The sequence below is a fragment of the Gopherus evgoodei genome, chromosome 8 (assembly GCF_007399415.2).
Source record: "Gopherus evgoodei ecotype Sinaloan lineage chromosome 8, rGopEvg1_v1.p, whole genome shotgun sequence".
Classification (NCBI taxonomy): Eukaryota; Metazoa; Chordata; order Testudines; family Testudinidae; genus Gopherus; species Gopherus evgoodei.
The window spans coordinates 83,453,671-83,469,463 of NC_044329.1; the positions used below are offsets into that span (position 1 = coordinate 83,453,671).

Genomic DNA, 15,793 nt, shown 5'->3' on the forward strand with positions numbered 1-15,793 from the left:
TATGCCTAGTTACATGTTCAATAGTTATAAATTCTCTAGACTTATTACAAAACAGTCCTTCTTCAGCAAACATAATCATTCAAGTAATTAGCAAAAGTATTTTAAGTATTGGTTGTTCAGAGCGCATTAAATGCTGCCTGCATGCATTCTTTTACAGATATTCATGAGGAAATAAAATGACTTTAATTAGAAGGAATCTGTTAATTATACTGTACAAACTTGATGCATAGCTACAGTAGAAATAAAGTAGACTTGTTTTGCAAAACTGTGTGTTCATCTTGATATTAGGTAGCGGGTACTTCACGTTTACTTATTAAAATGCTGGACCCTGAATTTTGCGTTTAATGTGAACTTTACATTAATGTTAAGTACCGACATCTAAGTTAAAAGAAATGTAGCAAACAATCAACTTTATAGTACTATGTAATTTATATGTCTGGTGTTATTCAGAAGAACTGCAATCTGTATTTAATTCAGTGAAAAACTCAAAACCTTCAGATTGTATGTAAATAAAGGCACAAGCAAAACTTAAGTGTCATGAATTTAAATGACGTAATTAGTTTTTTTTCATTTTAATTGTACTTTTAGTGATAGGAATATTCAAAAATGTTAACATTTTTAGAACATTGCTTTTTGGCTCAATAAACTTTTAAAAGTAACTTGTTCCTAGGTACATTTTAACAAAGTGAAACCATTCTTAAGTGATTGTTGTCTTTTTTGTTCATTACAAAACATAATATGAAGAAATCTACAGCGACCATTGAAGTACTGATAAAATTGGTTGCTTAATGGAGTTTCTAATAAGTGGAGCAGAACTGTATTTGATATAGGGCAGTACCTTTAAGACTGGAGGTTGCCTATAAAGCTGATCTAGGGTACAGGTTTCATTCTAATTGTACTACCAAAGCACTTTCACTTCTGAAGTAGTGCGTTAAGACATTGAAACACACAGAGCAACTTTACAACTTAACTCAATCAGTTTACATTTCAATTTCAGTGTTAGTCCTTCAGTGTTTGACAAATGCCAACAATGTGGGTGAGATTTTAAAGATAAATGTCAAATGGAAATAGTACCTCAAACGTTTCTGTGCAAGTGCTATTAACATTAAACTCTGGGAGACAGAACCCTTGTCTCTCAAGTACATTCTATAGACTTGGATGCTAGACAGTTTTTTGGCAGCTTGAAATCACAGGATAAGGCCCTAAGTGAGATGTAATGTGGTGAGTTTTCATTGGGAGCTGAGACCCTTTATCAGTTCTCAGAAGACACTTGACACCTTGCAGGATCTAGACCATAGTCAAGAATATCGTGTGTCTTGAGATATATTAACTTTAATATTGCACGTCTGTTAAGTGCTCATTATTGATAGGAGTGTCAGATTGACTGCTTCCCCACATTCTGTTTTGTTATGTGCATATTCTTGGAATGTAGAACAAGTATCAACGTGCTTGTACTATCACTTCCATTGCTATGTCAAAAGATGTTTTTGTTTCTTTACTATGTGCATACATGTTGTCTTTTGATGGATTGAAATTAAGTTCATGATGCATGTCTTTTGTCCTGTGGAACTAGATTTGGTGTGGATGGGATATGACAGCATATGTGTCTGTGTTTTATCAAAACTGGAAGAATGTTCTAAGCACCTCTTTTTCCTCTTTTAATAGATTTAATTGAAAATATTTACATATCCTCCACAAGCGGGAGAGAACTTAAAATTCTTATGGCCAGTGAAGTCCCTGAGCATAGGCCACAGCTTGACAGCATCACAGTTTCTAAGAAACGTAACTGGCTACATCAGAGTACTCTAAAGGCCCCTAATCTGGAAGAAGAAGAAAATATCTCTAAGAAAATGCAAGGCAATACTACCCATGTACCCAAATCGTCCAGTCCATTACCTGGACCTAAACTGCAACCGGTTCCTCCCAAATCACCTGCAGGACAGGAACATCCAGCAAGAACCTCTAGTTTTGTAACTGCCGTTCACCATTCTACAAGCCCTTCAGTTTTGAGAAATTGTACTTTAGACTTCAGTGAGGATAATGATGCAGATGATGAAGGAGAAATATGGTACAACCCTATTCCTGAAGATGATGAGCCTGATTTCCCCAGAGTCGATTGTTTTACTGGGAAAAACTCTGTTAATTTGGACTCTCATACCACCAGTTTCAAGATGTTGCCTGGGAGTGACCCAATTAAAGTAATGGGGCACAATAAAGGCCTTCCATACTTCTCAGAATCTGCAGGAGACGATCAAATGACTCAGGCCTGTGAAATTAATCAAGCAGATTCCATACATTCCACAGCGTGTGTGCAGCTGCACAAGCAGAGTTTTGTGTGCAAGACTCAGAGTGCGACAGCAATAGAGGAGAGCCCTGCATTTAAATATTGTTCAGCAGGTAAGACAGATATGGAATATATAGATGTTACACTCCTGTCTTTATTTTTATAGGAAAGTTAAACATTAGGTTTTTTTGTCTTCATTGTGAACATTTCTATAAAGTTGATGAAAATTATGGCCTACATATTTTATAATCAACTTTCCAAATGGCCTAACTTTCACAGGTGTTGAACACCCACAGATCACGTTCATTTGAATAGGAAATGCTAGTGCTCAGCCCCTTGCAAAATCAGGTCATTTATCTATATTCCTAAATATGAGTTTAGGTGCCTAACTTTAGATACTCAAGTTTGAAAATAATGGTAATTATCTACAGTATTATTTTTGGAGCCTTTAAAACACATTTCCGCTCTGAAAAGTGACTGTAAGAGAGGGGTTCCACATTTTATATGTATTGAGCAAATTTGATCCGGAAATCATCATCTCAGATATAAAAAGATGTCCTTTTTAAACCCAGGTTACCAGCTCTTTGAATGGAGCCTGGAATCTGAAATATAAACTGGTTTGTTATGGCTCATATCTTGCCAACAATAAAAACCAAGCTCACTCTGTAAACTTAACAATTCTGTTGATGATGCACAAACACAACATATCTTGTTTTCTATGTCTTAGCCAATTCTAACCCTAGGTAGAACTTTAGCTCTGTAACTACTTAATTTCCTCAGAAGTCTCTTGTATGTGATTTTTATCAAAGGCTTTCTGAATGTCCGTATAAATGATATCAGCCCTGTCTCTTTTATCTACTATCTTGTTGAGTCCCTCAAAAACTTCTAATAGATGGGAGAAGAACAATTTTCTTTTACAGAAGTTATGCTGGCATGTCCCTATTTATACTGTTCATCAATGGTTATGTCTATGCTGTGATAAAAGACCTGCGGCTATCCTGGGTTAGCAGGCTCAGGCTGTGAGGGTATAAAATTGCAGTGTAGATATTCGGCCTTGGGCTGGAGCCTGTGCCCAGGGACATTCCTCGATCCTCCCCCCTGCCCCCAAGCAGGGTCCCAGAGTCCAGGCTCTAGTCTGAGCCTGGACATCTACACTGCAATATTTTTAGCCCTGTGTTGAACCCCAGAAGCCTGAGTTAGCTGACTTAGGCCAGCTGCAGATCTTTTCTTGCAATGTAGACATACCTTAAGCATTTTATACTCCAGTTTTAATTATTATTTCAACTGAATATATAATTCAGTATTGTATTGAGGTTAGTGTCTGCCCCTAAAAAGGAATAACTTCTCATTGACAAGGTCAAGCAATTTTCCAATCTTGACTTGTAGTATCATATTGAGTGAGCGAGAGATGTGATCTGAGCATAGGAATGGGAGACAAGATACTCCTGAGTTCTAATTCCAGATCTGGTTCTGATGTACTTTGTCCCCTTGGACAAGTCACTTAATTTGACATCCTCAGTTTCCCTGTATAAAATGGGCATATTAATAGCCATATTGTGAAGATTAACTACTGTTTTTTTGGTAAAAACTTTGCAGATAAAAAGTCTGTGTACTAAGTTACTTTGCCCAAGTGTCTAAGTCACTGTTAAAAATGGGATTTAGGAGACAAAGTCACATAGGGTATGTCTACACTGCTTAAAAAAAGGCTGTGTCAGCAAGAATCATAGCCCTGGTCTACAGGCTGGGGCTTTTGCTATAGCACTACAAATAGCAGTGTAGACATTCCCTGGAGCTGAAGCTCAGGCTCTGAAACTCATCCTGTTGCCCCTTAGGTCACATACAGATTTTACCCTCTATAACCAGCCATTTGTGCCATGATGTACTGTCATGCATCCGACGAAGTGGGTATTCACCCACAAAAGCTCATGCTCCAAAACATCTGTTAGTCTGTAAGGTGCCACAGGATTCTTTACTGCTTTTACAGATCCAGACTAACATGGCTACCCCTCTGATACTTGTCACATCTAGGAACCCACGTTTTGTGCTTTTGTTTGGAAATGTAGTAGAGGTAGAAGTGTGTGTATGTGTTTAAGCTGCGAAGTGTATGTGAGGGTCTAGAATTTCCATTCAAGTTAAAAATATTTTGCTTTGTAGTCTGTATTAAATAACTGGTACTATTACATTTGATTGCAAAATGTGACAGAATAAGCAGACCAGTGCAGGGAAGCCCTACAAACAGACCAGTGCACTAGCCCTACAAACTGTGTTTGACCCCTTTAAGAGATTAATCTCTCAGTACATATGTGATTCTTAGCAACATTAATAGGGGTCACTTGCTCTTTTTGAAGGACTAAACCCTTTTATGTATTAGGCAAAACTGGTTACAGTTTTTCATGTTGGAGAATCAGTTATATCCCTTCAGATTAATTTGCGCTTTGAACGTGTGTCTATATTGAAGTCTGGTTAAATTGATTATGTATTCCTCCTGTGAAGTTTACTCTGTATTGAGTTAATTAAACTATTTTAAAGCAGCTCTCTTTTTCTGTGTGCATTGAATAGTGATCACATTGACTGGATTAATTGATGATGAAGTGGGTCCCTGCTGTTAAGTAATTGGCTTTATTGTGCAGGAGTAGATAGTGCTTCTTTTAATCCAGTTAAGGTGTCTACTGTTATTTTCAGTCAAATTTAAAATGACAGCTCATCCAGACAAAATTACCACATGAAGGGCAGCAGATCTGATTTAACTTTATTTGTATTAGGGCAGAGTCTGAATTACACAAGCAATTGCTATGCAGTAGATAAATGTCTGTATCTTCATAGACTCAAATACATCAAGCAGTAACTCTTGTCAAATGCCCCATGACTGTTTAGCAAGTCTGCTTTTACTGGAAAGGAAGATGTCTGAGCAAAGGGTACTGCTATAGGTTAAATACAAAAACAATGCTTTTATCTGTGTTCCTAATAACATCATTGGTTTTTAGTGTTAGGGTGTTCTTTTTATTAATGAGATATTGTTTTTATGACTCTTTTTCAGCAGAGATACCAATTGTTTTTGAATATTTTGTTTTAATTTCTTGAAAATGCTACACGGGTTTTGAAAACTATTCTTTAGTAAAACATAAACATTTGGATTTAATTACTTCTCAGCAGTCCTTCCAAACAGTGTACTGAATGGGCTTTTTCTTTAAATACTGTATCAGTGTCTTGGGGCCTAATCCTGTAGATTCTTGTTTGCTTTTAGTTCTCGCTCATACAAGTAGTTCCAGAATTAGTAGGATTACTCACTTATGTACTATTCATGTGAATAAGGATTTGCAAGTTAATTTCCTTGATGCATAGTCCTGGCCATGCTTAATATTTTAACAGTTACTGAGCTATAGATAATAAATATTTGGATTTACTTATATTATATTTTCCACAAATCAAAATTGCAAATATAAAATTCTTATTAAAGTACTTTTAATTCTTTATGATGAAGTAATCCATTCTAAAAGATTTTAAGTTAGAAGTGTGAGCTGATGCTTTGGAATCTGTAGGGAAAAAGTTTTAGTGGATGCAAATAAGTGGTTTTTTTGACATGCATTTAAGGAGAAGTACATATGATGTACAGACTGAAAAGTCCTTTTTTCTAAACATTAGTATATACAAAATTCAAATTTCAAAATATAGAATTGTATAAAAGTGAACCCTAACTGTACAGCTTATTCAGTGCTGCTATAACCTGCAAAATGTTGAAAAATGACACCTCTTTATAATGGTTTGCATCACAGAATTGTGAAACGTTACTTTGGAAGATTTAGGTACAATTTTTGGTGGTGGTTTTTAATATACTAGTACAATTGAAGCTGTGGTGTTGGGTCTTGGTTTAAAAGACATTAGAATAGCTACCTGTAAATGATGTTTCTTACTTGTAATGAGGGCCACAGATCCATGACATTGGGTCTCTGTCTGTCTATGCAGCTTTGGAGGCAGGCCAAACCTGTCTGTCATTGGAGTCACAGCTATCCTGCCACCTTTGAGAAACTGCCATATTTTTGTCTGCTGCTTCAACACCTCCCTGCTGCAGAGCAGCTTAAAAAATGGCTTTAAAACTCCAGGTTATCACCATCTGCCTTTGCTGGCAGAGGGGGTTCCCTTTCTCGCCATAGTCCATCCCTTCTCTTCACCAAAGCAGAGTGCAGCATGGCAGAGAAGACTCAGAAGAGACAGAAAGCCAGACACTGTGTCTACTGCACTGCACTGCTGATTGAGTGCCTGCAGGGAGATCTGTGCCTGTTCTGTGGAGACTCGGGCCCCTCTCAAGCGGATCTGTGCTCACGTTGGGCCACTGCAGATATTCCTCTTATCCCTCCCTCCATTATTTCTTATCCACCCTTCAGTAAATGTATCTTTCTCCATGATGACTCAGCAGATTCAAAGCAGGCTTTTCAAGAGGCCAAGTAGTCAAGACAGTTACTGCCATAGGTGTAAGCCTGGAAGGATAAAACTATCACATGGGATCAAGGACTGTTCAAGGATCTAGTCCAGGGGTAGGCAACCTATGGCATGGGTGCCGAAGGTGGCACACGATCTAGTTTTCAGTGGCACTTACACTGCCCAGGTCCTAGCCACTGGTTTGGGGGGGCTCTGCATTTTAATTTAATTTTAAATGAAGCTTCTTAAACATTTTAAAAACCTCATTTAATTTATATACAACAATAGTTTGGTTATATATTATAGACTTATAGAAAGAGACCTTCTAAAAATGTTAAAATGTATTACTGGCACGTGAAACCTTAAAGTAGAGTGAATAAATGAAGACTCAGCATAGCACTTCTGAAAGGTTGCCGACCCCTGATCTAGTCCAAACCAGAGAGCAAGCACAGTATAAGCTGGCAAGAGCTCAGGGCAATCTGATAAGGTCTCAAGGCTCTTCTCCCATGTCTGGGCTCTTCTCTTGTGCTGATCATGACAGGCAGAATGTCTTATTTCAACAGAAAAGGACGATGAGTTCTACAGTCCCTCGGAGAGAAGCTCACCTCCTGATGACTTGGGCAAAGGAGAGCCTGCAGTCAGTTCTCTCCCTTTATGTCCAAGGGAAGACTGAAAGTTATAGCCAACTGGCTCAGCAGGCCAAAATGAGACAATCGCAAGTGGGAACTACTATTACTACTAATAAATCTACTAACTCAGTGTATTCTAGGGCCTAGTGGAGGTTTACCATCATCCACACATCTGCAGATTCTTGAATTTCTTCAGGACGGACTCAGGCTAGGTCATGCAGTTCAGACATTCAGAGGTCAGGTGGCTGCTTTGACTAGCATCCTTAGTGTGGCAGACAAGTAGTAGATTTCATCTTATCCAGATGTCTAGCATCGTGTGGGTGTGGTAAGTTTTTGTTTGTTTGTTTTGGAGTCGCATCTTTTCTTCCTCCTCCTGAAGTACGGAGAGTTCTTTTGCCGGCTCTTACCTGGTTCTCAGTGCCATTACAGATCATCCATTTGAATCAATTGTGAAAGTATCTTAATTACTTTCTAACACAGCCTTTTTGATAGCCATCTTGTTAGTTTGCAAACTGTCTGAGCTGGGACCTCTTTTCCTGGAACGTCATCGCTGCACCTTCTATAAAGAAAGTGGTACTAAGAATCAACCCTGTTTTAATGTTGGAGATTAACCCCAGGTTCCATAGAGCATAGGAAATTATCTTTCCATCCTTCCGTCCAGCTCCAGTACCTTCCACAGAGAAACTATGGCATACTTTGGGTATCTGCAGAGCTCTCAAAGTCTCTATATTCAGGAAGGAAGGAAAATCAGAAAGGAAAATGCTTTTTATGTTTTATTATCCAGTGTCAAAGGGTAAGAGAGCTTCAAAATCTTTCATTTCCAAGTGGCTAAGATATTGTATGTCAGAAACATAAAAGTGTGTGTATATAATATAATTATAATTAGGACTCTACCAAATTCATGGCCGTAAAAAAAATCTGATTTCCCCTATGAAATCTGACTATTGTAGGAAAGACCAGATTTCACAGAGCTGGGCAGCCGGAAAGTGGCAGCTGCTAGCCAGAGCCCAGCACTGAAGGCAACGCCGCTGCTGGAAGCAGCACAGAAGTGAATGCAGCATGGTGTGTATTGCTACCCTTACTACTTCTGCACTGCTCCTGGCGGTGGTGCTGCCTTCAGAGCTCAGTGCCTGGCCAGAAGCTGCCCAGCTCTGAAGGCAGCAGCCCAGAAGTAAAGGTGGTAATACCATGACCCCCTCGCACAGTAGGCTTGCGACCCCCCCCCCCCCCGGACCCTGTTTGGGGTTGGAAACCCCACAGTTACAATACCGTGAAACTTCAGATTTAAATATCTGAAACTGAAATTTATGATTTTTAAAATTCTATGATGGTGAAATTAACCGAAATGGACTGTGAATTTGGTAGGGCCCTAAATATATTATAAATTAAAAAAAAAAAAAAGTTACTCCCAACTTCTAATAGCAGAGCTTTTTCCTCAAAGCTATGGCAGCTTCATGGGCAGAAAGACCTCCTACAAGCAAAAGTGGAAAGCAGCCACCTGGTCATCTGTTCACACCTTCTCCAAATTCTACAAGCTGAACGTGCTATCGTTGTCTGATGCTGCCTTCAGTACATGGGTGCTCCTCACTATAGTATCCCAGTAACTATTAAGAAAGAGTTACCCCCACCCCTTTCCATCTGTATATGACTGTATATAGTCCACACACACACACAGTGGGCACAGCTGTGAAAATTCCAGTGTCATGGATCTGTGGACCTCATTATGAGTAAGAATAGGAAAATGTATCCCTTATCTGAAAATCTCCTTTTTTGGAGCAATGAGGTCCACAGATCCATCCCCCCTTTGGCTGTTAATTGGGATTATTAATTGGCACTCAGCTTCTCATACAATGAATATCTTGCTCTGTAGAATGATTGTCATGTTTAGTCTTAATGCTTAATTTTCCTTACCATGTATTTTGTTAGTTTGCCTAGGGTCATGGAAGTCTCTCAACTGGCAGAGGAGGAGCCTTACCTAGCCCGCCACTGATTTGGTAGGTTTTGGTCTGCCTCCAAGGCTGCCTACATGGGAGACCCAATGTCATGTGGGCCTCATTACTCTAAGAAATTAAATTTTCAGGTAAGGCACAGGTACATTTTCCTATTCTCCATCTGTGTTATAACAGCGTGGTGAAACTTCTGGGTCAGTCACTATTTGACTGTGGGAACATCTTCACTGCTTAAAAAAAGGAGAGATATGTGTTTATACCAAGATAGCTGACTCAGTGTAAAATCCTAGTGGGTAGGCTTGTGGATAGTGACTGTAATACCAGGTTAGCCTGGGATGCTGTAGAAAGGTCCTACTGCTCTGTATTGATAGGACACCATCAATCTTGATGTGCTAAGCTTCATGCTGTCCCCACAGCTCCCTGATAATTAAGGTAGTTGAACTCTGCAAAGGAAATGGGACTGTGTACCATCTTTTTCTTGGGTGGTGCTAGAACAAAAGGAGGGAAGCCAAGTCAGGCAGAACAGAGGAAGTTGGATTCAAGATCAGACGGGGCCATCGTGATCATCTAGTCTGATCTCCTGCACATTGCAGGCCACAGAACCTCACCCACCCACTCCTGTAATAGACCCCTAACCTCTAACTGAGTTACCGAAGTCCTCAAATGATGGTTTAAAGACTTCAAGTTACAGAGAATTCACCATATATACTAGTTTAAACCTGTAAGTGACTTATGAAGAAAGTGTTACACCTCCTTCCAATAAATTACAGATGGAAGAGGGATTCCTATCTTTTCTGTGTACTTGAAGCAGATTTGTCAGAGCTTCCGAAGGTTGAGGGCCTAGTCATATGTGTATGTCAGGCATCAGTTGACAGCTCAGCCTTACAGGCAGAAAAGGCAGATCGACCCAGCAGCTTGAGTTGAAGTAGCTATGATGTCCCTCTTTCTTGGGTTGTGATTTGTGCTAAATAACCCTTTTTGTGACCTGGCTGTCACAAAGGAGTAGGAACTGCTTTTGCATCTTATACTGTGAAAGGAACAAGAAGAACTGGGTCTGTCAGGAGGCAGGGCGGGGTCAGAAGAGTATGCTTGTAACTTATATGGATAAAGTGACTGACCCAGATGTTCCAGACTGGTGTATCAGAGCTGGAGAAGCATTCACATATGAAAAATTGGCAGCAATCTCATCCTAGTTTTGTAGATTTTCAACATTCAAGTTTGGCTAGTGAGCTAAACTGCTATTATACATCTGTTTCTTCCTCTAGTGAAATATTACTTAAGCTGTATGGTGCTCAGCAAAAATCATTATTGTAATGGAAGAGCAGGCAGTTCAGCCAGTTTACTTGCATTATGTGCCTCTGGAGACTCTAGCCACCACCTCTTTAATTACGGACTACTTAAAATAATTAACTCTTAATCTATAGGGGCAGTGGGTAGCTAGGATTGCTGAGTGGACGGGTTTATCACAGTTGCTATCAGAACACAGTCTCCTCTCAGGAAAGGTTTTTAACTCCTAATAAAAGCAGCAGGAGGAGATTTTTTAAATCTGTAACAACCTCTTTACTCCCACACTTTGGGTCATCAGCAGGAATTGAGCCCAGAACATTTAGCTAGATCTCATCAAAAAATGGTAGTTGTCATGGGGGGAAAAAATATTAATCCATAGGTTTAAAAAAGGAATAATTTTCCATTTATTTGAATTATTTGCATATATTTAATGCTCACTTCCTTTTAAAAAAAATAGGATTTTGTGTTTTTCCCTTCTGTCTCCTTTTCATTTCGCCAAAGTAGGCGGAAATCATAATTTCCTTATTTCTTAACCTATGTTGTTCAAATTTGGGGAAGCGCCTGTTCTTCATTAGAGACTGTTTATACTTTAGCTTTTTTACATCAAAACAGGCTTGGAGCTGTCTGAGCATAAAAAAAACTTAATGGGCCAAATCTTCAGCTTGTGTAAATCAGTGTAGTCTTATTAACTTCAGTGGAGCGATGCCAATTACAAGAGGAGAGGATCTGGCCCAACATTTTTGTGTGGCTTATGACTTAAAAGAATACTGTGTGGGGGGTTTTCCCCCGGCTTGGATATCTTACACCAGAATTGCTTTGTATGTGGATGTTTTTGTTTTGATTTGCTTATAAACATTCCAAAGTTCATCAGTGGGCTGAGAAAAAACATGAGAAGTCCAAATATAAAGGAAAATTTGTTAGAAGCCACTGAAAAAGCTGTCTTTTTTTTTTTTTTTTTTTAAAGAATGGTATGGTTTTAACTGTAGTGTCTGTACCACAAAGCTTTATATGAACTTAAACAGATGTTTTCAGGATTATATGTATCATGCCTACTAAAGTATTCCTGGAAAACTATAGGAAAAGATTATACTGAACAGAAGTTTTATTTCAGTAGTAGTTTCAGGTTTGCATTGGAGTTATATACTTGGATGTTTGTTTTAAAATTGTAACAGCCTGTTGTCCAGTTATCCATTCACCTTAACTAATTACTTATAAAAAATTACAATTTTTTCTGGTAAATTTTAAAGCACATGTTACACCTTTAAAACGTCTGAAAATGGAGGAAAAACTTGCATGTAAGTCAGGGCAATCAAATATTATGCCTTTAAAATAATATAACTTGTTGGCAATCAGTCTGACAGAGATTTATATAGAAAGACAAGATGGCTGAGGTAATATCATTTATTGGACCAGCTTCTGTTGATGAAAGAGAGAAGCTTTCAAGTTTCTAGAATCTGAAGAAAAGCTCTCTTCTCCAGGTTAAAGTGAGCTACCTTATTCCCTTAGGGCACAGTTGTGTAGATGTAATTTCATTAGGACTAACCTGAAGGACTGATGGACACTGATTCTGAATAAAAAGCTGAGATGAAAAGTATCTGAATTTATAAAGTACTGCAATTCCCATGGGCTACTTGCTTCTTTTCAGTTATGAAAAAGGCTTTATAACTTCTTTCAATTGCATTCTTGCGCAAACCTGAACATTTGCTTTGTTAATCAGAGTCAGTAAATAACTCATTGAGGTAATCACGTACAATGCCAAGTCATTTTTGTTCAATATAGTGTCCTTCCAGGAAAACTTGCAACCAGTCTAATATAAAACTGTAAATCTCTGATTTGAGTTGTTCTGCAAAAAACATCTTTTTCTCTCTCTCATGCTTATGAAGCTAACAAATAAGTGTATAAAGCTGATTTGTGTAGAAAACATAAGTAATGGCTTTCAATTTCATTATTTTAACTTGACTGTTTGCAAAAGTTCAAACTTACTGAAAAAGTCTGGTGTGTTGGGCAGTAAAACAAAGTATTTTGTTTTTTTCATGGTGCTGCCTTGGTAGTCATTTAAACAGCAGGTGCTTCGTAGATATAATTTCCTCCTGCCATACTTCCTGCGGAATATTTTTCAAGTGTAACAGGCATGATCATAAGATTCTGATTGGATGGTAGTAGGAAATTAGGATTGGGTTTACATAACAACATTCTATGATTTGTCATACTATAGGTAACCAGAAGCAGTTTATTTCCTTAAGCAATATTACATGAAAGCCATATAGAGTGATCTGTACTGCAGAGTAAAAAGTTGTTAGATTTAGACTGTAGTAAGGTTACATTCTGCAGATAGTTAAAAGCTGTTTAGTATACTGTTCTGAAAATCACGAGCGTACCTTAGCAACTTCCTGGCTTTACTGGAAAAACATGTGGCTTAATACTCATTGAAATACTGGCCTGCATTATAGTTGACTGTTAAAGTTTCACTCAGCCACATATTTCATTTTAACTGTTCAGTGCTGAATACAGCAGAATTTGGACACATAAAAGTCAGAATGTTAGATTGACTCTTCTGTTCTAATGAAACTGAGAGAAGTTTAATATGTTGGCTTGTTTTTCTAAGTCTGTGCCAGAGACTTCTGACAGGAAGGGAAGATTAATGATAGCAGGCTAAAGCATGGTACTGCTCACTATAGAATGCTTCAGGCCAGCCCACCACTGGGACTGTGCTGTGATTTGCAGTACAAGGGAAAGCTTTGTCCAGTTTTATCAAACACCACATTTCTTATTAGCTGCTTGCCAGAAAAACACAGCAGGCATGCTAGAATAAGTTCTTTCCCTGTAAGGAAACTATTTCAATGGGACACAGCAACTGAGGAAGCAAGAAAATTCATGTATTCTGCTGGAAAACAGATCTTATACACTGTTTTTCAGAACTGGAAATTTTTTTACTATCAGGAACCTTTTTGGGGAAAAAAATTGTGTATGTAAAAATTATCAAAATGATACTCAAGTTAGTCCCCAAAAGTTAGATTTTTTTTGTAACATCTGCAAAAATAAATTAAGAATAAGGTTTTAATAAAATAGTGAAGCTAGCCTATGTGATTTCACTGTTTAAGCTGAATGAAGTGTATAAAGTAAACTAACCTTGTAAATGGTGAAAAGTAAATCAGGTTAGCAGAGGGGAATTGTGAAGATCAATTAATGATTGTACAGTCATTTGGTTATGTGAAGTGCTATGAATTAAAGCTAAAAGCATTTGAAAAATCTAATGGTAGTAACAAAGGTGCAGACATCTTATTAAATGTGACAGTGTGACTGAGTATCCTTTGTAAGCAACACTTGCTGATTTGCAGATTCTCCCAGTCCTGTATTAGCAAAGGATTGTCATTTATGCTTTAAATTTTGTCAATGGTTATGACCAAATATGCCAACTAGAAAAGCAAGTGTATTAAAGAGGCTGAGTATGCACAGAAGCTATGTAACATCTAATCTTATATGGATCAGCATGCATTTTATTACCAAGACTGATAGTTAAAACTTCCCTGTTTTCGTAGTTGTAGAAAATAGAAGTTTGGGTATTTTTTTTATTTTTTTTTTAGTATTCTGACCTCTTCCTGTTGTGGTGGGGTGGGAGGAAGGTGCACTTTGTACAGTCTTTCTTGTTGCCCATAGCTAGTGATCTTTTGTGAAATGGTCTTAAATTCTCAGTGGCGACAGCTGTGTTATCCAAACTGCAGAATTAATATGGTAGTAGCTGCTACCAAGGAGGAACATAAATATTACAAGGAAGAAAAAGATGACTGAAAATGAAGAGATTGTCAGCACTATGATCTCACTCCTGCTGATCAGCTTGGAATTACTGGGCCCAGTTCCCTTCTCGTGTGTGCCCTAATTTTACCCTGATGTAACTCTGTTAGCTTCAGTGAGATTACTCCTGATTGACACTGGTGAAAATGAAAAGAAAATCAGATCCACTGTCTTTTAAGACTGGTATTCCCTTGAAGGTCCTGATTTCTGTCATAGAGTAAAGAGCTTGTGTGGAAATGTGTGCACTCAGCACAGAAAATTACATGACACCTTTCTGGTATATGTTTCTCGTCAGCCTCCTTCCACTGCTGATATGATGGAAGGCTTTTATTCTTCAACAAAGTGTCAGTTGATGTGACTTGTTTAAGCCTTGGGAAACACTATTTCACAGGTGAAGGTCACGTGGGAACTGGCTAACTTCCAAGCCTGTTTTGGGGGCATTGTGCCAGGAAAAAGGAAAGTGTTTTTGGCAGCCAAGAGGCAGGACAACTTGACTCTTGGGAGGAATGAAACCTGAGAGGCTGTAAAAATAGTAAACCCAATAATAACGGGGGATTTCAACTATCCCCGTATTGACTGGATACATGTCACCTCAGAATGGGATGCAGAGTCAGTTTCTTGACACCATAAATGACTGCATCTTGGTGCAGTTAGTCCTGGAACCCACAAGAGGAAAGGCAATTCTTGATTTTAGTTCTAAGTGGAGCACAGGATCTGGTCCAGGAGGTGAATATAGCTGAGCCACTAGGTAATAGCAACAATAATCTAATTAAATTTAACATCCCTCAGGTGGGGTGAGGAGGACACAAAAGAAGCCCACCAAAGTAGTATTTAACTTCAGAAAGGGAACTACACAAAAATGAGGAAACTAGTTAAACAGAAATTAAAAGGTACAGTCTCAGACGTGAAATGCCTGCAAGCTACATGGAAACTCTTTAAAAATACCCTAATAGAGGCTCAAATTAAATGTTTATTTGATATTAAAAAACATAGTAAGAGGACCAAAAAAGTGCCATCATGGCTAAACAACAAAGTAAAAGAAGCAAATAGAGGCAAAAAGGCATCCTTTTAAAAACTGGAAGTTAAATCCTACTGAGGAAAATAAGAGTATAAACTCTTGCAAGTCAAATGCAAAAATATAATTAGGCAGTGTCATAAACAGATAGTTAAGGGTTAATGTTTCTTTTACCTGTGAAGGGTTAAGAAGCTCAGTAAACCTGGCTGACACCTGACCAGAGGACCAATAAGGGGACAAGATACTTTCAAATCTTGGTGGAGGGAAGTTTTTGTTTGTGCTCTTTGTTTTGGGTGTTGTTCGCTCTTGGGACTAAGAGGGACCAGACATTAGTCCAGGCTCTCCAGATCTTTCTAAACCAGTCTCTCATGTTTCAAAATTGTAAGTAACAGCCAGGCAAGGCGTGTTAGTCTTATTTTTG

The 15,793-nt window shown here is 38.4% G+C and overlaps 1 protein-coding gene across 3 annotated transcripts in view; it reads left to right on the forward strand.

The window, feature by feature from the left end:
* SYDE2 (synapse defective Rho GTPase homolog 2) overlaps nt 1-15,793 on the forward strand; it is a 49,918-nt gene that overhangs the window by 5,391 nt on the left and 28,734 nt on the right. For all 3 annotated transcript variants that reach the window (XM_030573552.1, XM_030573550.1, XM_030573551.1), the window contains exon 2: nt 1,666-2,397. In XM_030573552.1, the coding sequence (XP_030429412.1) occupies nt 1,722-2,397 (676 nt within the window). In that variant the 5' untranslated portion in view covers nt 1,666-1,721. The remainder of the gene's footprint in view (nt 1-1,665; nt 2,398-15,793) is intronic.